Below are 27,044 nucleotides of genomic sequence, written 5' to 3'. Positions count from 1 at the left end.
AGGCAATTTGATCTTCATTGAAAATTACTGAAATTATAATTGCATTAAATTATTAATTGAAACTTCTGGATGAAGAACATAGTAGTGATACTGCCTTTGTTATGCAAGTCCTATATCTACATTCAAAAGTCTGTTGGATAAGAAGCTTCTGGCAAAAACATTTATCATGAGACTTGTTCAGAAAACTAACATCTTGCTATGGAGATGTTTTAAACTGTGCCAGTTCCTGGTTTTGGCTCTATCTCCCTCTGGACATTTAAAATAGAACTGATTGGAAATTATATGGAAATGATAACCACTGAATGACTTCTGAATCAGTGCAAGCTGCTTTAATATCTGTGAAATTTGGTTTCATTATCTAATCCTATCTAGTTTCATCCAGGTGTTGTTACTCAGTATTTATTTGTCCAGGTAAGTGCTGCAGATAAATCAGTGCATCCAGCTTCACTGGAGGCAATTATGGCTCTTTGAGGCAGGGTTGGATCGTTGGCTCAGGGCCTGTGCTTGTGCAAGGACATCTGTCAGAGGAGGGTCCTTCACTCGGTTTTGGGAAGCTGGCAGAGGCTGGGAGCCAGGGTCCAGCTGCCTCTTCTGCAGGCAGCAGCTCATCCATGTGTGGCTGGTGCCAAGCTCTCAAGTGGCCATAGGCTCCCGTGTGGTAATTTTGATTTAAAAAGTCCCTGCACTGCTGGCTCTTTTTGGAAGTAGATTCTGTTATGACATGCTGCAGCATATCAGTTGCTGTAGACACATCCAAGATTGTGTTTTAAACTCTGTTGAACTAGTCAGGAAGAGATAAAACTTGTGTATAGTCAGGTCTGTAAAGTGAATTGCAGTAAACTCTGTTTCAATTAAAGGAAAGAGTATTTACACTGCTTTTATCTGCTGGTTTAATGACATGGCTTAAAATCACATCTTCATTACTGTGTGGACAATTTCATTGTGCAGACCAGCTCTTAGTCAGATCAAAACTTCCTTAAATTAGTGGGTTGAGACTGAGAACTCTCAGATGCTACTCTGATATGTCCATGTTTCTTTTTCCTTTCTTTGTATATGTGTGTGATATACACGCATTGTAAACCCAAGAAACTGTAAGCACTTCTGCACCATGGTTTTTGTCTTTATAGTGGGAATAGTTCTTTCCTCTCCTACTGTCTGCACTACACTAAAGTCCCGTAACAAAAGGTGCTTATGTAAAACAAGTAATTATTAGACTGAGATCTTAAATAGAAAATTGATATGACTTGAGTTTTGAGGGAAGATGCTTTTCTGGTAGAAATTCTTCTTTGTCTCCCTTCCTCGGGAGTGGCAGTGACTTCTGACATTGATTCTCCAGTTTTTGTTGGGTTTTTTTTGTTGTTTTTCTTTTTTTTTTTTTTTTGTTTGTTTGTTTGGTTTTTTTTGGGTTTTTTTTTTTTTTGTTTTTGTTTTTTTTTTTTTTTTTTGGTTTTTTTTTTTTTTTTTTTTTTTGGTTTTTTTTTTTTTTTTTTTCCCTCCTGTGACTGGTAAATATTCCTCTTTGGTAACTGTGACTTTGGACACCAGGTAGGACTGGTTTGTGACTAATTCACAAGTAGGAAGCCCCTTCCTTCATGTTTTGGGTCAAGAGAGTTTGTCAGCTGAGGACTGCTGTAAAAACAAATCACGACCCTGTGTTCTTCCAAAATCATTCCAGTGTCACAGCCTATGTAGTCCACTGAAGAACCAACTAATAAAGATATGGTAAATTGGTTGTATGTCTTAGTCCAGCTCAACCCAGTTTCCAGAGTTATTGCTTGTCCAGAGTACATTTATCCCAAGGAAAATCAATTGTCATGCTTTGAATGAATATAAAAATGTAACAGTTTATTGTGACTGTATGAAATATCAGTTGGAGCCATTGGCTTTTGTTTAATCTTAGAAATAAAGCTGGTTCTAACAGTGCAGATGTGTGTTGTCTTTGAGGATCTCCTCCATTTGAGGTGAGTGTAGCTGTTGTAAAGGCATGGAATTGTGGGTGAAAGGACAGCACTGCTTATTGTTTAGGAAATCACAGGTTTTTAGTAATGCAAAACAGCTGTAGCATCTCTTTCATCCACCTTGAAGTAACTTGGTAAAAACTGACTTATTAATGGGGAATTCTGTGATCATTTAAGATGTTTTTAGTTTTTATTTAGAAAAAAGTAAGAGGAGGTTCAACCAGACCTTGTTGTTTACTTTATAGTGATGCCCAAGCAAAGTTCTTTTTTGCTTTTTCACAGCTTTCGGTCTAAATATTATTTTTGTTGGTATAATAATTAATCTAAAAACATTTTCTTTTCTTCTTTTTTTTATTTTGTTTATCCAGTGGGAAGAGATCAGCGGTGTTGACGAGCATTACACTCCGATCAGAACTTACCAAGTGTGCAATGTCATGGATCACAGCCAGAACAATTGGCTGCGGACGAACTGGATCCCGCGCAACTCGGCTCAGAAGATCTACGTGGAGCTCAAGTTCACCCTAAGGGACTGCAACAGCATCCCCCTGGTGCTGGGCACCTGCAAAGAGACCTTCAACCTCTACTACATGGAGTCTGACGACGACCACTCGGTCAAGTTCAAGGAGCACCAGTTTACAAAGATCGACACCATCGCGGCCGACGAGAGCTTCACCCAGATGGACCTCGGCGACCGAATCCTCAAGCTGAACACGGAGATCCGTGAGGTGGGGCCCATCAGCAGGAAAGGCTTCTACCTGGCTTTCCAGGATGTGGGCGCCTGCGTTGCCTTAGTGTCGGTGCGGGTCTACTTCAAGAAGTGCCCTTTCACCGTCAAGAACCTGGCCATGTTCCCAGACACGGTGCCCATGGACTCCCAGTCACTGGTGGAGGTGAGGGGCTCCTGTGTCAACCACTCCAAGGAGGAGGAACCCCCCAAGATGTACTGCAGCACGGAGGGAGAGTGGCTGGTGCCCATCGGGAAGTGCTTGTGCAACGCTGGCTATGAGGAGAGAGGCTTTGCCTGCCAAGGTAACCATGCCCTGCGTGCCCATAGCTCTGCTCTGAGCTGGGGCTCCCCCTGCTCCCTGTGTTGGGTTGTGCTCCTTTTTTCCAGGTTCTGGATCCCTGCAGAAATATCAATCAGTTAGGTGGGAAAATTGCCGTGCAATTGGGGTTTGGTCAAGCTGTGTTAATAACATAATTTGCTAGAAGTATTTAAGTCAACGGCTGATTTTTAGTAACACATTGTGCAGCCTCTCTTACCACTCTTGGACCTTCTTCCAGTTTACAGTGGTTTTCTTAAATGTTTGTATGAAAAAAGTGATTTTTTACAGTGTCTTCTTGTCTTCTATACTTTGTGTCTCGATATATGACTTTTGCCAATGAGCTGCGTTGATTAATTGGAGTTGGTTGGTAAAAACCATGTGGTATCGCTCCTGTAGCATAATTACTAAATGCAGATACATTTGGAGTACTAATAGTTAAAGTTTATTCATAAATACTCATGTATTTTAACTCAATTTTCTCCAAACTTTTGATTTCTGCAAACTGTGGTTATGTGAATGCTCCCAAGAACAAGAGTACACTGGGGATTTGGATTTTTTACAGAAATGCTCTTTCAAATCTTAGAGATATGCATGTTGGATTTACTAATTTTAGTATTAAACAAGATGATAGCAACTAACATTTTTATGCTTTTTATAAAATTATATTTTGAAGCTTTGTGCTGATTCAGTCTTTTCACAGCATGCCTTGAAGGGTACTGGCTGTGGCAAAGGATCTTCAGTTAAATACATAAGTAAAACTTAAATAGTAAAGTCTGGAAATCCCATGGTTGGAAGCAGAATAGCTGAGATGTTTACTGTGCGGTGTGTGTATGTGTAGAACAGAAATTTAAAGTATTCTGAACCTGGTTGAGACAGTGCCTACTCCTTTTTAATCTGCAATGCTTATGTCAAACAATATATTCTCAGTAACTGGGGAGTTACTGAGAACCCAACAAACCATAGCCATGACTTTTTCTCAGAAAATGACAGGTTGACATCTGGCGAAGGGGTAAGAATGTTCTTCCTTTGATTTTTCTTTTAAGTAGATTTTAAATAATCTTTTGCCCTTGATTAAATTGAGTAGCCAGGTCTGAGGATGCTTTTCGGGGTTAGATACTGTTATTTATAAAAAACAAAGTAAGCTCTTCTGTTAAGAGCTGAATTCAGGGGAGGATATTTTATTGTTCAGAAATGCTTTATCAAGGGCCTCCTACAGCTGCACTTAGAAATGCTAAAACATGAGTGAATCTTTTATCCTCTGTGTATAGTCTTTCTTGCTACAGAGCCTGTGTTCCTGTGAATGGTTGGAAGCTGTTGGTTTAGAGTTTCAGTCACACGTGAGCACAGAGAGACTACAACTGAGCAAAAATAAAGCTAAATAAATTAAACTAAACTTTTATTAAAAACAAGTTCTCAAATGCTTGGGGCAGGCAAGGCAGCTCCTACTGAGTTTTGCAGAGAAAATCAGACCATAGAATGAATATATTTTTCTGGTTTGTTTTTTTTTCTTCATCACTCACTGTTGATCAAGGGGGTTTTATATGAGGAAGCCATTAACAATAGCAACAGGTCCTTGTGGTTTATTCTGTTTTGACATAGACTGTTCTGCTAACCTTTATTGGAAGTCATATTGATCAAATCCTTTCAGTGTGCTGTGATTGAAGTGGCTCTTTAAAACCAGGAACTCAAAACCTCACATTTGTTGGCATCGGTGGCGCAGCAAGAGTTGGAAAACTCAGAAAACCAGTTCAGCTTTGACCTCAGAATCAAGGCTGCTCCTGCATCCTTCCTTTTCTTTTTCTTCTCTCCTTCTCTTGCTCCATCTTTTAGGGTATTTAAGGATTTTTGTGTTTGTTTTGGATTTTTTTTCGGTTTTTTTTGTCATTGAAAGGGCAGTAGAATCAGGATTGTGGCAATGTAACCCCAGAATGGTGTTACAAGCATGGACTGGAATGAAGACATAACTTAGGAAAAATAAGTTTTAGTTGAAATCTAAAGGAATAATTAGTAGTTGAGGTTATTGTCTTCCCAGTGGCTGAAAACATTTAAGACCTTCTCAAGCTCAAGATCTTAAGAAATTACTACTTGATCCTGTGTTCAGACTGTTTCTGATTTTGTTTGTTTCCATAATGCTGGTTTCATAAACAATGTCATTTTGCATTAACAGGAGATTATCACTGAGAACTAAAATGAAGGACCTTAATGGTGTAAGATGAGCCTATTTCAATTACATTCAGAACAGCTTTTCTTTGTACTTGAAAAATTAGGAACAGTCATGGCCTGCCAAATAACACAAATATCAACAATTTCCTTAACTGCTTTATTTTCTCTGCATAACCAGGAAAAGTCAACATAAACTCAGACCATTTTTTGTTATTGGTGCATGTTTTTATAACACATTTATGTGTAAGCTATGAAAAGCCAGCTCAGCTGATGGGTTCTTTCCTGGGTGGAGTATTGTTCTGCTCTGGATCCTGTTGACTGATTTTTTCCTGTACAGCAGCAACATCCCTACCTGTCAGTCAGCTAAAGAATTTCACTGTGACCATCCTTGTCCTCCTTATTGTGTGTTTGTGGAGCAAAGATTTCCCAAAAATGATACACTTGAGGTTAACAGCTTAAGATTTAATTCCTCCTCTAGCAAAGGCTTGTGCACCTGCTCGGTGTTTTGGAGGGATTAGAGTTTGTCTGAAGTAAAATAAGATGTGTTGGAGAGCAAGTTGGAAAAACCACACTTTCATATCCATTTTTCACCTTAATTAATACATATATTAGTTAATTAAAGTGGTATATAGGCTGTAGGCTGTTTGATATTACAGCTTTTTTAGCACCACAGTGATCCTGTCTATTTAATCTTATTTTAATATTTCATGGTTGAATGGGCCTTCTTCCTCACAACGTCTTTTATAAATTATATTTTCCTGTCACTTTGACCAAACTACATTTTCTGGCATCTTCTCTTTTAGAATTAGTGTGCTTTAATTAGGGGGAAAACCCCCCAACTAGCTGGAACTGAACACTGAGTTTAATGCTTTCTAATAATCTCCATCCTGATCCTCAGTCAACACGGACAAAATCATCTTTTCAATTTGTTCCACATCAAACAGGAAGAATAGATCATGTTAGATCTGTCTTAATATTCTTTCTCTGACAGTGACTAATGGAAACCTTCTAAGGAAACTAAGGGAAGGTATAAGAAACTAAATAAAAAGGGTGCTTTCCTGGGTGAAGCTTCTTCCAATCTACTGCTGACTTTTTAAGATTTAAGACAAATTTTGCAAGAAAGACTATGTACAATAAGAGTCAGTGACCAGTGTCTTGGTAATTTGTCTATATTTTGACTCATCTATATTTTTAATCCTTAATTTTTGTGGCAATGAATGCCATATCTTGCCTTGTGTGGAAACCATAACTTCTTGCTGTGTTTAACCCTTCTCTTTTAGAGTCACTGGGACAGGGTTTCCCATATCCCTGTATAGTGAAGAAATAACTGGTCCCTTTTCATCTTCCATATGAACAAATTTCAAGACCTCTTTCATGTCTGATGTCTCCAATACCTCTTGTCTGAGCTTTTCCCCTCTACTGGTGCCTTCTTTTTTAAAGGACAGACTGGATGCTCTGTACCTCATCCTTTTTGATTGCCACTGTACATATTCAAAGTAAACAATGTGGTTTTTATGAAAAAGGCAATGAATCTTGTGTGCACTACTTAAATTTCAAGTGCAAGAGGAGATTAGACAGTGACTTAGAGTTTGGAACAGCCCAGAGATTGAGTTAAAAAAGGAGCATTCACATCACCTGCCCAGTGAGGGATCTGTACATGGAAAAGCTTGATTCAGTTTTATTTTGAACACTATAGAAATAGGTCTCACTCTCTGAAGGTTGGTTAGTTGGCATATTGATACCAAAATAAATGGGAAAATGTAAGATAAATGGCAGAAAAACTATCTGTGGTTCTGTAATGATCTGGAACGCTCCTCAGGGAAATAATGGAAGCTTCATTTCAGGAGTTGTTTTTTTAAAAAATTGCAGGAACCAGATGATAAAGGAAGTCCTGCACTGGCAGGTTTGGACTACTAAATCTTTTCCATCCTGAATGTCTATTCTGTTGGTTTCATGCACTTCAGGAAGACCAGTTGGACATGAAAAATGTTATTTTTCATTACAGTATATTTAATTAGCAAGCCTGCAGTGGGCAGTTGTTTATCCATGTGGGACCATGAGTGAGCTTGAATGCTCTTTTGAAGGCTTCCAACAGGTGACCCTCTAGACAAAAACCAAATTTTCTGGCTCTGGTTATCAAATGAAAACTTTAAATTGGCGGACCTGAACAGAATGACCCAAAAAAGCACAGAATAACATTTTCTGCATGGTGTTGTTTCAAGGTATAATTCTAAATTTTAGTTGCTGAAATTGAGTAAATGTGAACTGTAAATTTCCTATGTAATGCTATATAATAAAGTTGTAAGTTTTAATCATGAGTGAGTGATACATTTTCTATAACAAAGCCAGAAGGAAAAAGAATGTAACCCAACAGTTCTCCCTTATGTGTTTAACTTTTAGCTATTAATCAGGTGGACTAAATGGGAAAAAAGCAAGTGAGGGGTAAAGGAGGGAAAGGATAATTCACTCACTGTGCCTGGCTATTGCAAAAATGACTTCAGAAAATTTCCCCTAACACTAAATTTTTCAGTGTTTCAAGTTGTGCAATGAGCATCTCCTAAATCATGTTTCTCTCTCTGAGTTTCTGGAGATTTGAAAGGAATGCCATCTGTGGCTGCTAAATCTGAACCATCACATCCATTGCTTAATTCTTTGAGTGGAATGACTGCTACACTTGAGGTAAAAATATGTAAAACATCATTAATACCGAGGAAGCAAAGCATTTCTCTAGACTTTTTTCCCTCTATGCTTTAAATAACCATTTTGTCTCTGCATAAGTAAATCTAATTTTTACTTTTCTAGATCAGTAAGAAAAAAATTATGACTTTGCATGTAATGAGAAAAAGATACTGTGAGGAACTACTCAATTTTGTGCAAGTGAAAACAGAAAGAAGGTACAAATGTTTTTTGCAACTGCAAAGTTTCCCTTGGATTAATTGAGTGGCTTGGATGTGTTACACTGCAAAAATGTGTGGCCTTAACTCTTAGACTCTGCACAGGAGTAATTATATTTAATAAAATACAGGCACTGATCATATGGAGATCATAGAATATAATAATGGAGCTATCAAAAAGCTTCCTTTTACATGAAATCTGAAAAAGCTGGGGATTCAAATTTTTTAAGCAGAGGTCTGAAGTGTGTTTTTATTCCTTTGGTTTGTATTGTTTTGATTTTAAAAAGCAGGAGAGATGCTTTTTAAAAGGACTTTTAGTCTTTCAAGCTGGTAAACTAAAATGACAGCAGCTATAAATTATGAATCACTTTATTTGTAAAATATTCATTGTTTTGATCCACTTTATATTCTGTAAGTACATAAACAGAGCACAACAGTGAAGGATTTACCTTCCAGCTTAGAATTTATTTAACTCTTAAAAAAGTTATGTCGAAGATGTCCAGATGATTTTTATGGGGCGAAGAATTACGTTGTATTCAATACTTGCTGAAGATCCCAGCCAACTTTTTATGTAATATTTTCTGACTGTTACAAATTTGGAAAATATTCTCCAATTTTTTCCTAGATATAAAAATGCAAGTTTTTAAGGCAAAATTTATTGGGCACAATGTTGTGTTTTTTTCACATATCCTGAAGAAAAAATATTTCTGAAATTATTGGAAAAGAGGGGTTTTTTGATACAATACTATGCACATTCTTTCATACATGTAAGAAAAGTGTTCTTTCAGCCCTTTTTAGTTTCTTGAAAGAGCCTTTACTAAATTTCTTGGAGATTGTGTTAGAAGTATTTAAAAACATGATTATAAACATTACTATAAAGTTTTTAACATTCAGTGATTAGGAGCTTGAAGTAACATTACTGTTGAGTGTTTGTAGAAAACTTAGCAATACATCTCTGCAAGTTGTTCAGTACTACAGTGTCAATATATGGCAGGACTAGATAATTTAAAATTGAATTTTTGTATTTGAAACCCAGTGGGAAATCGAAAGGTTCATTTAGAAATAATGGAAATACTTGCAAAAGTGCTAATGACTCACAAAATGCAACTTAATACAGTTGTATGTTTGTTTAACCCAGATATGTTTCCACTTTATAAGTGTTTGTTCTGCCACTTTGTGGGTGTGTTGGCATTTTTTTCCTTGTCTCCCTTACCTGCTTTCAATGACCACCCCACTCCAAACTCTGATAAGGAAACTCCTCAAACATCCACTGGAACCCAGGGGCTATCTCCAATTTAAGTTTTTGAAACATTTACTTGCTCTTATCCACACAGAAATACTTGCCTTAATTCTCTGGCGCTCACCTGTTCAAGAGCACTACCACTGAATTTATGGGCAGGATTTTGCTGCAGAAATCTCCTGGATGTCTGTCACTGAGAATCCGAAGGGATCTTGCTGGTATTTCCTTAACCTTTTCACTGGAATGGGTTCACTGGAATGGAGGTTTTCAAAAGATTAAAGACTAAATAATGAGTATCATCCTCAGCACGTTTTGCTCACCATGCCTTGGGTGATTTTTTAGTTTTGGAGTTGCATGAAGGTTGCATTGTCAGTGGGAATTCAGGGAACTTTTTCTATTGAAAACTTCTTCCACTGGTTTCCCTGCCACTGGCAGAGTTTATAGAACCATTTGACAATCCCTTATTAGTTCCAGAGTGGGACTTACAAAGACTAAGAGGTGTTTGCATTACCCCTGGCAGCTGGCACTAGGCTTTAAATAGAGAGCAATTGCAGCAAGAGCTGAGTTTTGATAACACTCAGCTCTGAAAACGCTCTCAGAGTAAGGACCATCTTGAAAGATGAGTACAAGATGAGGAGAATCTTCTCTGAGTCTGCTGTTCCTCAGTGTGAAGCTCAAGATGTTGTCAAAACACGCTGTTGGCAGACATCTAAATAACCAGCAATTGATAGCAGACTTTATTGAAACACTCAGACTGTGGGAGAAGTAGCAACATTTGCTGTTTCTTGGATGACAAACTCAATAACATTCAGTTCATTTGTAGTGTCTCATCCTCCTGGCATTTGAAATTCTGTTATTCTGTCTGAAATTCAGTGTTATTCTTTACGGCATGACAGGAAAATAATAACTTGGACTTCACACAGCTTGTTTAGGGAGAGAAAGTTCACTGCCTAGAATTTGTTTGTGGCTTCAGCTTTAAGTATCAGATACCCTGGCAATTAGTGTAGGTGTTGTTCTGAGGCAGGGATAGCCCTGAAAGATGACAAATCCTTCCCAGGTCAAGGAGGTGAACTATTCCACCGTCATGGCTCTGTGGGTTCAGTGCCTGTCTACTGTAAGGTTAAAATTTGATGTGATAATTTAGAACAGCTGCTCTTTGACAGGAAGATTCACTTTCAGCAAGGGAAGGAAAAGCCATATGGTAAAAGCTGATGCTGTGCCAGGCCTGAATAGCTGCAGAAGTGATACAGGACAGTTCTCTTCAACAATATGCTTGAAATAAGGCATTTTACTTGCCATTGGTGTTTCCAATCCATGTGCTTTTTTGAATTGTAACTTAACTTTTTAGACTTTTTAGAAGTACTTTTTTCTAGCTATTTTTATATAATACTTTTTATTAACAATGATGGTTAATTGACAGAAAAGGGTGAGGGGCTTAAAAAATACACTCTTTATTCATAGCCATATGCAGACCACTCTTTGTACTCTAAAACATATCAAGTGTTATAGAATGATCGCTTCAAAATTTTCAAGTAAATTACTATATGTTTTTAGAGGCTGTGTCTGACACTTGACTAGAGATGCTTTTAGCAGAGTAATTCACTTAAGTGACACTGCTTTTGTTCACATACTTAAATTTCAGTAAATTGAGCCTGTGAAATAGCCTGAAACTTCATGAAATTAGTAATTCCCCGTGCTCATCCTAAACAGTAGTGGTCAGTAGGAATAGGGTGGGCATCAGGAGTTCAAAATCTTATGGAGAATTCATCTGTCCTCCAATTTGGAGGAGGGGAATAATTTGTCTCAATGATTAGTTCTCTGTAAAAAAACCAAAACACCGACTCTTTTTGATGTGGCAGAGATGTTTAAGGTAAGGAGAATAAAAGAATAAATTACTTAGAGCGCCCAGCTCTTACCTTGAAAAAATGTCACTAAACACGTGACCAAAAATCTTCCACCAGCAGTGCAGTCCCATCTAGAAATAAAACTTCTTTTGGTGTGTCCCATTCCCCTGTCTTCCCCCATAATGAGGATGGGACAAAAACCTGTTGTTTAAAGAAGAAAAAAATTGTCTTTCCTTCTCCTAGAAAAAAAAAAAGAAAAGATAAAATCTCTGAGGTGATTCTAGTAAAGCAGTAAAATATGTTGAAATGGTCATCTGTTACCCAGCTGAGCTAAGAAAAGAGCTAAAGTGTGGCAAACATATTAAAGTCAAATATTAAACATGTTCTTTGATGTTGTGCTACCCTATACAGAGGTCACTTAGGCAGAATTTCACCTAACCTGACCAGCCCCTTTATCTCTGTAAGAGGTAATTCTGAGATTTAGGTATGCACATATAGAATTGTTTATTTATAAAAAATGTTTTCATTGTTTATAAATAAACAATTATATAAATAGAATTGTTATAAATAAACAATTCTTCTGTAGCAATTTTAATGCCACATTAATATTAGGATGGTGTAGAATCCAGTAAGTAAAAATTCCTCCTTTGTTTTCCTAATGAAGGGCATAATGTAGTCCTTATTACTATTGTAAAAGGAAATACAAGCAAGTTATTCAATAATATATAATTCAGATTTAACAGGAGCATCTACAGCTGCTGTAATGTGCCTCTTTAGATGCCAGAACAACTTGAACTCTCTGAAGGTCTTACAGGATTTTTTTTTCCTGATTTTGGTAATGTGATCCTAATACTGAGATGACAGCTCTGGGCAGTTTATTTTAAGAAGCTACTCTTCAAATCTGTTCTAGGAATTTTCAGGTTTTGCTCCCAAAAGGATAAAATGGAAAACTGAAACAGGGCTGAGGGATTGAGACTTGAAGTGGAGTCAAGGTGTATTAACCACGAGCATGAGATCACTGCTGCAGCTGCAAAAGTAGAGTTATCCTGGGCTGGAGGGAGGAGGAGGCTGGGTGGGAAGCAGGACATTTTAGCTGAAGTAGCTGGTTAGAAACCTCAGGTAACCACAGCTAAAGAACCTTTATCTTCATTAATCAATCAACCATTCCTTCAGCTGCTACTTTTATGCAGTGTACAATATCTCTGGCTTTTTTTATTTTGAGTATCCAGAGCCTTCACCTCAAGCTCATAGGAATATTTGTAAATGCAGAGGATGAAATCAGGAAAACATGAAATTTTTATGTGTGTATGGCATTTAACAAGCAATGGCATTCTTGTTTCTCACCCTGTGTGAGGGGATGAACTGGCAGTGAATTAGCAGTAAAAGGGGAATCAGCTTCTTTGTCTTTTCTCTGCCCACACCAACCACAGCAGATGGTGGAAGAAAGCTAAAAGCATTTTTATAAGAGGGTCAGCTTAAAAAAGAGAATGAGAGGAAAGAGACCAGAGAGAAAAAAAAATCACCATAATAAATAAAATATACTTATTTCACTGAAACCTAAATGCTGAAATTAGTATTCTCAAAAAAGTTACTAAGTAAGAGGCTCTCCTGAGAAAAGAAGGAATACTGATTTTAATTCAGACAGGAGTGAGTCAATGGTGTCTTTAAAGGAGGATTTAAATCTGTATGAAAGTTTAGTCTGTGCCCAGTTACTAAAGAGATTCATGTTTCTGGGGAGAAAATGTGGTGACTGCTTCAAGTCCATGTTTGGGTAGGTCTCTGTCACAGTCTCACATGGAATTGGTCTGCAAATAAGAATATTAAATTGTCATAATGATAGTGTTACATTGAGAGATTTAAAGCTGATGTGAGGTGTATTAAGCAGTGACACATCACCTGTGTTTCAGGGAACCCTGTCTAAATGAAGCTGAACTAGAAAGGTTTGCTGTTTTCTCAAGAGCCTTCCTCTCAGAGGAAGGCATGAATTGTCTCTATGAATTTTATCTGGCCAGCATTTTAATAATGTTTCCCTGATTTTTCTTTGTGTCACTGAATTTCCAAGGGCTCTGGGCATGTATCTAGCAGTTTCTCAGAAACTATGGAAATTACTTGGGGGGTGGACTGGAAGATCTCCAGAAGTTCCTTCCAACCCTGACAATTCTGTGATTCTGTGAACTTGAAAGCCAAATGACTGTGCCTTGTTCTGAACTCAGTGGACTGGGGGCTTTTTTTTTGAGCTTGAAAAGCCTTTGTCATTTATCACTGCTCTTCAGCATCACAGCTCTGGGCATGTATCTAGCAGTTTCTCAGAAACTATGGAAATTACTTGGGGGGTGGACTGGAAGATCTCCAGAAGTTCCTTCCAACCCTGACAATTCTGTGATTCTGTGAACTTGAAAGCCAAATGACTGTGCCTTGTTCTGAACTCAGTGGACTGGGGGCTTTTTTTTTGAGCTTGAAAAGCCTTTGTCATTTATCACTGCTCTTCAGCATCCTTAGTAGAGGGACATGAAATAAAGCACTTGTCAGTGATGTGACATAGAAACCATGGTCACATCCATGGCTTCCCTTTGTAGGGATGACTCAGAGGTGCTGTTTATCATCCTCATCCTTTGGGAACTGCTGCTTCATGCCATATTCATGGGCAAGCAGCTGCTGTGGCCAGGGAAGGAGCTGCGTGTGTGCAGCAGAGCTCTGAGTCCTCCTCTCCTGCTTTCTTTGGCCACTTCTAGAAGGTGAGAGGAGGTATCAGGTGATGGATCTCTCAGAGGCTTGGAGGAAGAGGGTAGCAGAGCTTTTTGGGCTGGGTAAAAGTTAATCCTTGTTTGCCCTCACACTGCAGCCATGGTCCTGATCCATTCTAATCCACAGCAAATCTGAAATGTGATGGCAATAACACAGCTCACAGGAGTTCTCACTCAATTGGATTTTGAATTTTGCCTCAGATCCACAGCTGCAGTGTGATAACAACCTAACCTTTTAATTTTTAATCTCTTCCCTGAACAAGTAGGCCCTGCTTCCCCCCAAAAGTTAAATACTAGTCTTTAATTGAAAAATACACAAAGCACTGCCAAATCCTGTGGTAAAAGCAGGTGTTCAGGCACAAGCCTGTTTAGTAAAGAGCTTATTTAAACATGGATTAGAGGCTTCTTTGGAATTGAATGCGTTGGTTTTTTTCTGTGCAATAATTACTTTCCAGAGTCTGTGTGTTTAAATGACTGCCTTAAAACCTAGCATGCCCTCTATCCCAAATTCTCTCATAATTAGGGATTATTTTGTAGCTTGTCAGTTACCCATCTGCTGGGAACCTTCCTTGTCTGACTTCCACAGATTGCATTCATTCAACCTACAGGTGTTTTCTTGGTTGTGTATGGTCTGGAGGAAAGAGGGCTCAGGGGAGACCTTTACTCTGCCTGAAGGGAGGCTTTGGCAAGGTGTGGCCTCTTCTCCAGGGAACTGCAGGACAAGAGGGAACAGCTCCAGGAAGGTTCAGGAAGAGTTTTCCCTGAAAGGGTGAGCAGGCATTGGACTGGACTGCCCAGGAAGGTGGTGGAATCCCCATCCCTGGCAGTGTTCCAGAAACTCCTGGACATTTCAGTGCCATGGTTTGGTTGGGCTGGATGGTGTTTGCTCAAAAGTTGGACTGGATGATGCTGGAGGTCTTCTCAAACCTTAGTGATTCCATGAAGCTGTGGTCCCCTGAGTTATTTTTCTTAGGCACATTGGATTCTATGTTGTTCCCCTGCCTCCTGCTTTCATCTTTTTGCTAGATTGGAGGTTTGAAGGGGGCAGGAAGGGGATTTTATCCTGGGTCAGTTTGGTCAAGTCTATCAGATTCCCAGCCCCCCTGCCCAAACACATCTGAACACAAGGTTATGCATTCATAACCTTGCTGTGGGATTCAACTGATTTTGTGGGATCATGTGGGAGACTCTGAAAAAAGTTTCTGGAAGTTAGGACTTAAGAAATTCTCTTGACATCTTAGAGGTGATGTGTTTTGATACAGTTAGGACTTTTGGTCTTTCCTTGCAGATTGTAAATCTGCTTTGGGGCATTTCACTTTGTTTTGTCGTGTTTGATGATGTGTTTGTTGACTTTCTATAGACTGTTTTCATTACTTGAAAATCTGTCTGTGTCCAAAGGTTGACTTAAAAACAACTGGAGGAATAAACAGTGTTATATATTCTCTCTGCAAACAATTTAGAAACACTTACTGGTTTTGGATAACAGTCACGTCCTGCAGTAATTTGAGAAGGCTTCTAGTTGAGGGAAAAAAGAAAATGTATCATTTTTCCTTCCATCAGTAATTGTGAAGATTTTTGGAGTGAGATGTACTTGACTGGAGACTCTTGGATATGAGCAGAATCATTCACACCAGGTTCCATTAGGAATCCCCTTTATGTCAAGTTGAACACATGAAGAGATGTGACAACTGAGATTTTGTGTAAAGATTGAACAAAAAAAAGATATTTATGAAGAGAACTGTTGGTAGATGCATTAAGCATTCCCATTGGAGAGTCATCAAAAGCATGCCTGCGAGGCTTTCACTGTGAGGCAGGGAAATGTTTCCTAACAAAAATAGGCTTGTTCATTCTGGGGGAAATGAAATGAAGAGAAATGAGTAAAAATGACCAGTGGCACTGGGGGTGCTTTTCCCTGAGGAGCAGGAGCACCTCATTGGAAGAGAAATGAGTAAAAATGACCAGTGGCTCTGGGAGTCCCTTTCCCTGAGGAGCAGGAGCAGGTTCCCTGCATCAGAACCCATCCATAGGCTCAGAGCATTCATCCCTCCCTTCATGGCTGTTAACATAACTTTCCACCTCACCATCTCACGCTGTGACGGACCCAAAGAGCTCTGCCCAGGCTGCTTTCCCTGCCTGTGTGCTGAGTTCCTGTTTTGCTAAGAGGCAGTGGGTAGTGGGGAGGGCAGCTCTCCCACCTCAGAGCTGGCAAGCCCTCGGGCTCAGGATTGATGCTCGTGGCTGGCTCGCAGTGGGAGCCACTGGAAGCAGTGACAGAGACTGATGATGGCACACCAGAGCTGCCAGCTGAAAATGGCAGGGGCCCCAATGAGCAGGAATGCTTTCCTCATCAGCAGAACTTGATTTTTGCCTCCTGTGAAGGTGGGACATTGGGGAATGGCTGCCTGGTGGAGGATGTATTTTCTTTTGTCTTTACATTTTAGATGTGAAACCTCTAACCACACGTCAGGGTTGCTGCTTGTGCTGTCACTGAAATCAGTTGTGAAGTTCCCACTGGTTTAATGGGAAGAAGTAAAGAATTTCAGACAATTAGCTCTTGGATGGATGAGAATGTGTGGCTTTTTGATAAAATGCTGTTCCTCTTAAATAACATATCTCTCTACCGTCAGGAATGCAGTGCAATACATTAGTGAATACCTTTTTGTATGTGAAATACCAAATCAAATACAAATCAGATCATGGAATTTGCAAAATTATGAATAAATCATTCAGTTAATTTACCTTAGTATTTTTTAACTTATTATTTACCTTTAACTTATTTCAGTTAATAACTGAAGATTTTTAGCTTTGTCAGTGAGTCAAAATCACTTCTTTGTATTGTGATTTAAAGTACAAGACAGCTGGTGTGCTAATAATATTAATCAAATGGGATTCTTTTAGATTCCAGCCTCTATAACTAACATCAACATGAACTTTGAAATATTTCAATGAAATATATACCATTTGTTTGCTATTAATTCTGGTGAATGTTGTACAATTAGAAAACAAAAGCATTTGCTGTGTGACTTTACTAATAGCTAGAGTCCAACTTTCAAAAGATCAATTAAATAAACAAATATGTAATTAAAGAGATTCTTTAACACATATTTAATCTAAAAATAGTATCTCCCAAAACAATAAAAAGGCAGCAGCTGAGCTTCACCAGCAAGTATTTGCAATAACTTTCTGTGTTCAAATGTAATTTTGTCCAGCTCAAATTTAGGTTAGACTGTAGAAAGCTATGTACACCCTGGTGTTTTTACAGCTCTCATTATTCAGGCTACAGCCCTGCCATTGGGAAATTTAATGCAATGTTTGTACATCAAGGCTTTATAAAAAAAATAAATACTTTTTTTTATCAGTTACAAAAAATATTAACCACTGGCCCACACATGTTTTGTTACAGAAGAATTATGATAACCTGAAGGCTTTGTTTTTATTGCTTTTGGGTTTGTATTTTACAGAGTCTTCGTGGTCCCAGTTTCGTTACAGCTAAATGCATGAAAAATGCTCCAATTAGCAATATATGGAAATGGTTTGCAAATGGTTTGCTCATTCCCTGTAATTTAGGAGTTTGCATAAATTACTGCATTCACAGGACTGCACTTCCAGCACGCCTGAGGGCTTTGGGTCTGGGCTTCTGGTTCAAATCAGTCTGTGCAATACCTTAAGAGAAAACCTGTCTTTTTCTGCCTTGTTTTTTGATCTTGAAGTATATTTTCTTTCTGTCATACCTATATCTCTGTACAGATATAGATATAGATATATATATATATATATATAGATATATATATATATATAGAGAGAGAGAGAGAGAGAAGAACTGGAGGTCTGTTCTCTTTGCATGCCTTGAGAGAGCAATTTGCAAAACACAGAACAGGGAGATTTATTTGAAAACATATGGAAACCATGGGGGTGAAGCCTGAAGAGATCACTTGGCCCAGCATGGGATGCTCCACCTCAACCTGAACAGAAGCTGCTGCATCAGCCTGGGTGACCCCACGCCGGGGCTGGCAGCCTGCAGGAGCTCAGCTTAGTGACCAGGGAAATCTGGCTCTCAGTCCACTGTCCATAAAGCCAAAACTTGCCAAAACATAGAAGAATTTTGCCTAATGCAAGTTATGTAATCAATAAACAATGAAACGAAGAACAATGAATAACAGTTACACATTTAATCTAAAAAAAATAGTGTTAAAGAAAAAAAAGGCATGTAAGTGAATTTAATTGAATTGATGAATTGATTTGTTGGTGTAAATAATAATTGATTTTAAATGTAGGAGGTCTGTTTTAAAACTCTGTTTTAAAGAACAAGCTACCAAGGCATGTGCAGTGAAGAGAAAGCTTGGTGCATAAATAAAGTATTAGAATTACGTAAAACCCCTAGAAGCTCTTGTGTCTGTAGCCAAAAAAAAATGTTTGTTTGCTGGGCTCAAACTGAACTGTGATTAGAATCCTTAAATTTTAGCTTTTCTTAGGCTGGTTTTCCATTAATAAAGCTCAAAATTAATTTATAGCTTAAAAGTAATTATTCAAATAATGCAGTAAATTATTATGATCTGAATGGGTGAGTTTTTAAAAATACTTTATAGTTTGTGTCATCTCAGCTTAGTTCATAAGTGTTATGTATTTTTTATGAGAGCTGAAATGTTCTCTTTTTAAGTGGTAGCTTCTTGCTCACTCTCTTTAATTCTGAATTATGAGTTGTTTTAATCAGATGCCAGTTCCTGGCAAATTTGTTGAGCTGAGGTGCTCAGTGTTGTCCTCTGCAGTTAAGTTTGTAGCTGTCTCCCTCCCTCTTTATTCTTTTTTAGTGTCCAGTGGTTGCACAGCTTTAGTGTCCAGTGGTTGCACAGCTCACCCGTACTCCTATTTTTTCTTCCCCCTTGATACAGTATTTTCTTATCACCTGGATTCAGCTGAGCTCAGGACCTGTCTGGGTATAGCTCATGCTCCTCACTCAGGACAATCACCACTTCTAGAATTTCTGATAAATACCCCTCAAGGGCTTTTCTGTGGGAAGGTGACTCTCTAAGAATAGTATTGATTATTACTTCCTGACCTTCTTCAACCTATTCCTGATTTAAGTGAGTTGAAAGGATCACTGTTACAGAATCAGCCAGTCTGCCGAGTTTCAGACCTGATAGGTGCAGACTAGAGAAGCCATTTCCTAGTTTTGGGAGCTCTTTTTTGATGTGCTGCCCTCCTGCCCTGTCTGAGCTGAGCTTGCCTTAGTCCCAGGCATGCCAGGGACAGGACTAGGGACAGTGGTGACAGCAGTGTGACCACAGGACAGGGCAGGCAGCACTAGCACTGCACAGGTGCTGCTAAAGCAGAGCCATCTGTGAGCTCAAAGGATTTGGGGTACTTGGCACAGTGCACCCCAAAAGGGTTAAAGAGGTTAAACTCCTGTAAGGGCTCAATTTATTTCTATGTCTTCTCTTTTGTTTCTCTATTTTGTAAAATTTGCCTGCCATATAAGGTCCACAGAATCTGGTCCATCTTTTTAGTGATGATGGACCAAGCCACAGCTTTGTGTTATGGAAATACTTTAGCTTTGTTAAATGAGAGATTTCCTGCTCCCCCTGCATCTCAGTGGAGAGTGTCTCATTCATATTTCATCGTGCTGATGATTGTGTTTGCAAAGAAGTCTCTTTGTTTAATGATCAATCAGGGAATTTAATTCATTAATCTGAAAGCACTCTGAAGCACAATAAAACATCATCTACATTTTACAAATAGAGTACTAAAATAGGAAACGGTGCAGTTGCTTGGTCACATAAATCTGTGAGCAGTAGAACTCAGATTTCTTGAGTCTCATCTCTCTGCTTGCTTCATGAACCGTGGCCACCTCATCACTGTTTGGGAATGATAAATGCCTCCCATTTATAGGCACATATGCATGTTCTGGTCATGCAGTAAACAAAGGGGCCTTTCAGTATTAATGAAAGTATTCACAAGAGGCCAAGCCTGTGGTCCTCGTGCAGACAAAACTCTTGTGGGCTTGTGTCAGAATTCTGCTTTGAGTGATTGCTAGACCAAGCTCATAATGTGTGTTTAAACCTTCTCAGGGGTGGAAAAGAGCTAGCATGAAACAAAGCAGAAGTGAGAGTTTGGTTTGGTTTTTTCTTTCAGAATGAAAAAGAATAAATGTAGCATCACTATGGATGAGATCATATGAGAAAACCCCTTGCAAGAGAAGTGAAGTGACTTTTGCTGTTCCTAAAATGGCTTTCCTTTAGGTCAATGAATAAGTTTTAACTTTCATAACTCATCTGCCCAGTGGCTTACAGAAGACACATTGCTTTTATTTGCTCAAATATTGATATTATAATATAATGGGTGCTATTTCTTATGATTATCCTTAACATAGAAGTTTAGTGAAGGCTCTCACATTCTGTGTTTCTGCAGACACATTCATTATGCTTTGGTTTTGAAATTTAAGTTCCAAATCAAATTTCTCAAAGATTTTTTCCAAAGTAAAATGAGCTATTCAAGAGGAAACAGAATAAATAAAATACATTTGAAAATAAAAAATTAGGTCATGTATCATAAAGTACTTTCAAACAGGATGTAGGGAAATTTTATTCCTTATCTCTAGATTTTGGGTTTAGTTTGATTTGTTGGTTGGTTGCTTGGGTTTTTTTTTGTAATTTAAACACACTCCAAAAAATTAGCATTTTTGAAATACCAGGTGGTAAGCTTCCAGTAATCTGATTTTTTAGGATGACATTTGTGGATATGTATGCCCCAGCATAGGTGTTTCATTGACTTTCTCAGTCACCCAAATATTTATGCACATGCATACATCCTGTCACTTCTGAGGAGGAATTTCAGTCTTGATGGACCCGTATTTTTAAACAAAAAATTATTTGGTGAAGGATTTTCCAATCAGGCTCTAATCTTGCATTTCTGAATAGCTTTGAATTCATTCTGGTTTTGGAAAAGAAATACCTGTCCTGTTTAAATGCTCCTACTGAAACCATCTCTGTCCAAAAAGGAATGGGAGCCAAATTCAACCAGGGATGACTTCCCTGTTCCTAAAGGTATCATAGTTTTAAATTGGCATCACTGGTCCCATTAGTAAAGGTGTCAATTTTTAAATTAACTACTAGTGCCAACAAAGTTTGAGGTAAGAGTTTTATCTCCTGGGAAAGTTCCCACCTTCCCATTTCTATTTCTGTTTCTATCCTAAGAGTACCAGGATTAAGGATGCACTCCTTCAACTTCCTACTAATGTAAATTATCCACAATATGTTAGGGTGTGAGATAATGGTTTTATCCTCACATTTTTAGAGGACATTTGTAGTTATTTCCTTACTTAAACTTGTTTAATTCTTGTCTAATTGCACTTTAAGCTGTAGTACTGGCAGCCTTGAGACACTGGGGATGCTGAAAATGCTGTCAAAGGTTATTAAATACAAAGGCACCTTCTCTGGCTCAGGAAGTCCCTTTACCACAAATACCTGGAGTGTAGGGAAATATTCTGAGGAAGCATCAAAACCCATTTGTCTTCTTACTGCACTCTTTTCAGGCAGAGGCAGTTACAAAAATAGTCTCAAGTAACAATAGAATCTCTGTGGATGTCTGCTCTTATTTTATGAAATACTTCTTGTAGTAGTTCTTATGCTTGTAAAGGTATTGGCTATGAAATATTATCCATAAAGAAGAAAAATAGATTGCTTCAAAGTGGCATTGAGAGTAAGCAGGTGTAAATGCAAAATGGGTGTTGAGTAGAGAAAGAAAAGTAGCACCAGAGGTGTCAAGTCCCAGTTTGTTTCTAAAATTAACTGGTATTTTATGTGTTCAGTGCCATGGTTCTTATGCTAGCCACTGGTGGTGCCCAATATATGAATATTCATAGGGTAATACTGAACCACCTCAGGTTTATAATGTGAGTTACTCTTCCATTTACACCAGTGGAGTCTAACCCAGGTATGAATTCATACTTCCAACATAATAAATCTGACCAAGGGTTCTCCTCCTATCCTCATCTTTTTTGATGAGAGAAGGTTGTGTATCTTGCATGAGCCTTGATTTTAGTGGAACTGAAACCTGCTCCTGCTGTATAAATGTGTGACTCTCATGCTAATCAAGCACCAGGAGGCAGGAAGGAGGATATCAAGTGAGTCTTTATCAAACCTGCCAATATCTCAGAGTGAGATTATTTGCTTTTCCCTGGAGCTATAGCAGAAAAATCTGAGGACAGTGAGAGAAAAATCTATGAGGAGCCTACATTTTCATAGATACAGATTGTAATATTGTACATTATTTTTCATTGTTTTATTGTGTAAAAATGAATTTTACTCCTTCATTTTTAAAGAAACAAAAAATCCCAAATGGTTAAATTAAATAAGAAATGGATTTTCCAGATGACTAAACCATTCAACTAGCTGGAATATCAGATCCAGACTTACAGAGCTCCGTACTGGTATAACAACTTTTTCTTTTTGTGCCCTTTCTGAAAGAGCATACTTAATCAAGGCACTATTTTCTAATAATTTCTGTGCAAAGTAATTTGCTTTGTTCTTGTCTCTCAAGTGACAGATTGCTGAAGTTGAACCTCTGCTCAGACACCTCTTCCACAGACAGTTTCATATTTCAGTGAACATTTCCCTGGCCTGGTTGACTTGATTTATAATAGCTGAGGTTAGTGGGAAATTAAAAATTAATTAATTTCAATGAATGTGTAATCAACCAGAGTGGCCTGAGCTGTGGAGGTGCTAATAGGTCTCTCCTGGGTGTCCCTCTCCAGCCAGCTGAGCCTTTAGGATTCGGAACATCCCAACATAGGCAGAGGGTCAGCGGTTTTGGGGCTGGGTCTCCTCCTGGTGAAGCAGGTTAAGGAAGGAAGTTTGACAGCTTTTTAAACACATCAGTGGGACAGGGACATCTCAGTGAGTTATTTGGGTTAATTTTTGGTACCTGATTTTGGTCTCTGGGATGCTGTGGAGTTCTCACTTATATCCCATGCATGCTACAACCTCTTTCATGGAAAAATAGTTTAAAGCAGCTCATTCAACAGTTCAAAGGACTCCTAAATGCTCAAGGATCTGAAATATTTGCAGAGGAATTTATCATAAATTTGAATCCATTATCTAAAAAAAATTAGAAGTCCCCTTCATATCAATGTTTATATGGTAGGGGGTTAATTTTCTATTAACTGCTCCTTTCAAAAGGGAACGTGGGAGAAATTAAACATCTTTTCTCTGTTTTTCCTGTGAAAGAAGAAGGAATTTATAGAAGAAATAACTTCAGTGCATTACTGTTGTGAGACTAATTTTAACCCTTTTTCAACCTTAATAATGCAATGACTCAGTGATTTTAGCAGCACAGAGTTCCAGAGTGTATTTGTGATCCAAATTGAAGTGGGAAGAGTAGCTCTCACTCAGAGTGATGCTGGGCTTTCATTATTGGAGCTGTGGCTGGTGGGAATCCAACCACAGCCCCACCTGATCAGCTTTGAAGGTCACTGAGCCTTTGAAGGCTCAGAACAAATGGATGCATTATTAAGTATCTCTCCTGTCCTCACACTACACTGCATTTGGTTATTTATTTAAGAATCTGGTCAGAGTGAGAAAAGCAGAGAAGTAGTCTCATGTAGCATCCCCTCAAAATTCTCTTTAGTTGCCAAAATATGATTTCTGTGTGCATGTGTGTGTGACTGCACATATGTAAATATTTATATGTATGCACTTATAAAATTTCTCTAAAACAGTTGAGGAATTTCATTTCTGTTGAAGGAAGGTAGGTTAGTTGGAGCAAAGCTGTGAACAAAGATATTTTACCTTTGCCAGAGCTGTTGCATAAAAACCATAAGTAGCATTTTTTAGAATATCAGTGTGACGTATTTTCTAGCATGTTGCACCCTAAACACTGATTCAGCTATAATAAAACATGGCAAATATAAATCTGTGCATTTGAAATTTTACTTGAACTAAATACTCAATATTTAAATTTCACAGAGTATCTTAGAAGTAGTCCAAGAGCTATAGTTGGAAAACAAAATGCATAAAATGTATAATATTTTTTTTTATTTTGGACCCTTATTTCCAAAGGTTGATGGCTGACACTTAGATTGTGACACCCTTTGATTTTTACTGGATGTTTGTCATATATTCCTGAAAACAGAAATGTATTATTTTTTAAATAAAATGTGCTAAGGAGTGAGAGGAATTTAAATAACCAGGATTTTTGCAATGATTTCTCTGTATATGGTCACTAGTGAAATATTCAGACCATATTAATTACAGTACTATGGTGATTAACTGCAGGGCAGGGACAATTTTATCTCTTATTCCATTTAAAGAATGCTCTGAACATAAAATGAGTATATTTAACCATAATGGTTTGGATAAACCTCTCAAATTCATCTCTTTTGAGGAAATGTGGGAGTCTTTAGTGTGTTTTTTCATCTCCAATGCTGTTCCCAGGTGTCATTCAGTTATTCCCAGCGATAATGAAAGATTTATGCATCGACAAGTGTGGAGGTGAAATTGTGGTTAAAGCAGTGCTGCAAGTGATACTCCTGATCCCAGCAGGAGCTGCTGCCATGCTTGCATTTTTTGGAAGGTTTTGCAAAGTTTCCCCTTGTGAATAACGATAAATTATTGCAGTGAGGCTTTTCTTGTGGAAGCTAATGTCACCTCTTCTGGCCTGGAGATTTCTGAGCTGCATAATAGAAGTTAATCCAGTACATTTTTTGCTCAGAGGATCTGAAAGGCTTTTTATTATATGGAAAAAAAGAGGATTTGCAGGCTTATGAAACAAGAACAATTACCATCAATTAATAGTTTGAGTGCTTCTTATTCCTTTCTCCCACAACTTTTTTAACAAAGAAAGGAATGAAAAAACCCTACCCAAACAAAGAAAGAGAGGCAAAAAAAACCCCAAAACTTTTCAGGAGTCAAAGTAAGCCTTAGTTGTGTGATTGTGCTGTAACAGCAGTTAATCTCTTGAGAGCTGTAACATGGATTGTATTCATCAAAAAGAGAATGTGTGTCAGAAATGACCCCGTGTATAATGGGCAGAGATCAGGTCCTGGTTTCATGGTGTATTAAAAACTAAAGACCCACAGTTTCAGGTCCCACATATAAAGAAAAGAGGGGAGATTACTGAGTCAAGCAGGGATGTTATAAATAAGCACTTGCCTTGATTAGCCCAGCACAGGCTGCACTTCTAAATATTTGGGGCTTCAAAAGCCTTTGCTGGGAGATTCTTTGAAGAAAAAAACCCCAAAATACAAAATTCAACTCAGAAAAGTTTGGTGTACCTTTGTAGGGAATGAAGATATAGTGGTAGCTGTAAGAAATAGTTGAATTTCAGGTGTTTTTTTCAGTAGCACTTAAAAAGCAATCATCCTATACTTATCTTAGTTGTTTCCAAGGCAGGACTTTCCTCAGAGTGTCTGCACGCAGTGCATGTATCATTGGTTTTAACAGGTGGGAAAATTGAATTTATGATAATCTGAACTGCATGGGGACTTTTCATCCACAGATTACATTGACCAAAACAAACAAAAACAACCCCAAAAACAAACAACCAAAAAAACCCAACCAAACAAAAAACCCAAACCAAAACAAAAAACGCTAACAAATGAAGGAAATTTGTTGAATGTATGCAAGGGTGGTTAAGATGCAATCAGGATATCTCTGAGGTATCAAAGTAGTTTGTAAATATGATTGTAAATAAGATTTTTATTTTTTCTTAACCTGTCACTGGCCTGTATACAAAACTATACACACAGCACTTTTTCTGCTTAGAAATATGACCAAGAGATAGGTCAGTCAATATTTGTTCTTTTGTCAGTCTTTTTGGGGAAATTTTGAGTCCAACCCTAATTTACTGTTGGCTGTTTCTCCTTTGGAGGTGTGAAGGGCCCAGTAGAGGACACAGTTTGTAAAAAGCAGACAAGTTAACAAATGGAGGTGCTTCTTTTGGGGATTATCCTAAGAGGAATGTTGAGGAGAGGCCTTTTCCCAACATTATAGCAGCTGGTCCCTGAACCTACAGTCAACCACCCTACTGTTGCCTTCCCCCTGTTGTATAATGATTTGTTTTACACTAATTTTATCTCATGAGGATTAAGTTCATAGATGTAAGAAATTGAGCAGAGAATGAAAGATGCCTTCTCCAGAGCATTCTGGTTACTTGTGGAGTCCCTCAGGGTGCTGGACCATGAGGAGCTTCCCCAGGTCATCTTCATTTCCTCAGAAGATGAAACTGCAGAATGAATGGAAGGTGAAATGGGAGAGAGGATGAGGTGGGTACTAAACCTTTAAACTCTTTCATTTCCTTCACTTCACCTATTTGCTTTCCTGCTGCCTGAGAGTTAGGTTTACTGGTGTGGAGGCAAAGGCTGTCAGAGGAAATTGTGGGAGAGAGACAAGGAGTGGAATGATAACTGTGGGTTCCCTGTTAACTGCAGTCATTAACAGCTCAAGGTCAGCCCTAATGAATGTTTCCCCAAGGCTGGAATGAAAATTGCCCAAACCACTAAAAAGCAGGCCCTGGGCACACGTGGTTGGACATGGAAGAATGAGTTGAAGGAAGTTTGGGTCTTCTGGGGTCACCAGGCAATGCCTTCACTGAGCATGGCCTGCTGAAATCACAGGGCACAGGTAGGGGGTTGCTGATTTGTTTCATTTTGCAGTTGTTCTATTGCACCTTTGAGAGGAAAAGTTGCCTCTTTCAAGAAAGCTGGGGGTACGTTTGGCAGACAGAAATATACTGTGGCTTTTGTATTCCTGATGTATGGGGTGGGGGGAGACTGTATGTGGAGCAGCAACACAAACATGAGAAAACTTGGGTGCTTTTTTGTGATCTGGAGTGTAAATAGCAAGTGCAGAAAAGAAGGAGGTGAAGTATGATAATTACTGACCTTGTAATTTGTCAAACTCCCCCATCCATAACATTTTTGCACTGCTTTACTGCCTTGTGGAGATTATATTTTGTTCGGATACTGAGATCTTCCTGCTCAACCTTTAAAGTCCTTCAAGAGTAGTTGACCTTTGAAAATATATTTTAAACAAAATGCCAGATAAGAGTTTTGTTAAGTGAAACTCTTGCCTAGATCCTTTTCCTCAGATATTATTCATTGGTTATACATGGTTTATTCTCTCTTGCTACTACAACACAGCCTGGTTTTTTGGGAGAAACTGA

The 27,044-nt window shown here is 38.4% G+C and overlaps 1 protein-coding gene across 2 annotated transcripts in view; it reads left to right on the top strand.

The window, feature by feature from the left end:
- EPHA3 (EPH receptor A3) overlaps nucleotides 1–27,044 on the top strand; it is a 177,048-nt gene that overhangs the window by 50,552 nt on the left and 99,452 nt on the right. For both annotated transcript variants that reach the window (XM_036389286.2, XM_036389285.2), the window contains exon 3: nucleotides 2,327–2,987. In XM_036389286.2, the coding sequence (XP_036245179.1) occupies nucleotides 2,327–2,987 (661 nt within the window). The remainder of the gene's footprint in view (nucleotides 1–2,326; nucleotides 2,988–27,044) is intronic.

This window comes from Molothrus ater, chromosome 2 (assembly GCF_012460135.2).
Source record: "Molothrus ater isolate BHLD 08-10-18 breed brown headed cowbird chromosome 2, BPBGC_Mater_1.1, whole genome shotgun sequence".
In the NCBI taxonomy this organism is placed as follows: domain Eukaryota; kingdom Metazoa; phylum Chordata; class Aves; order Passeriformes; family Icteridae; genus Molothrus; species Molothrus ater.
Note: the sequence above shows the minus strand (reverse complement) of the source record. Positions and strands in the feature narration are given on the sequence as shown.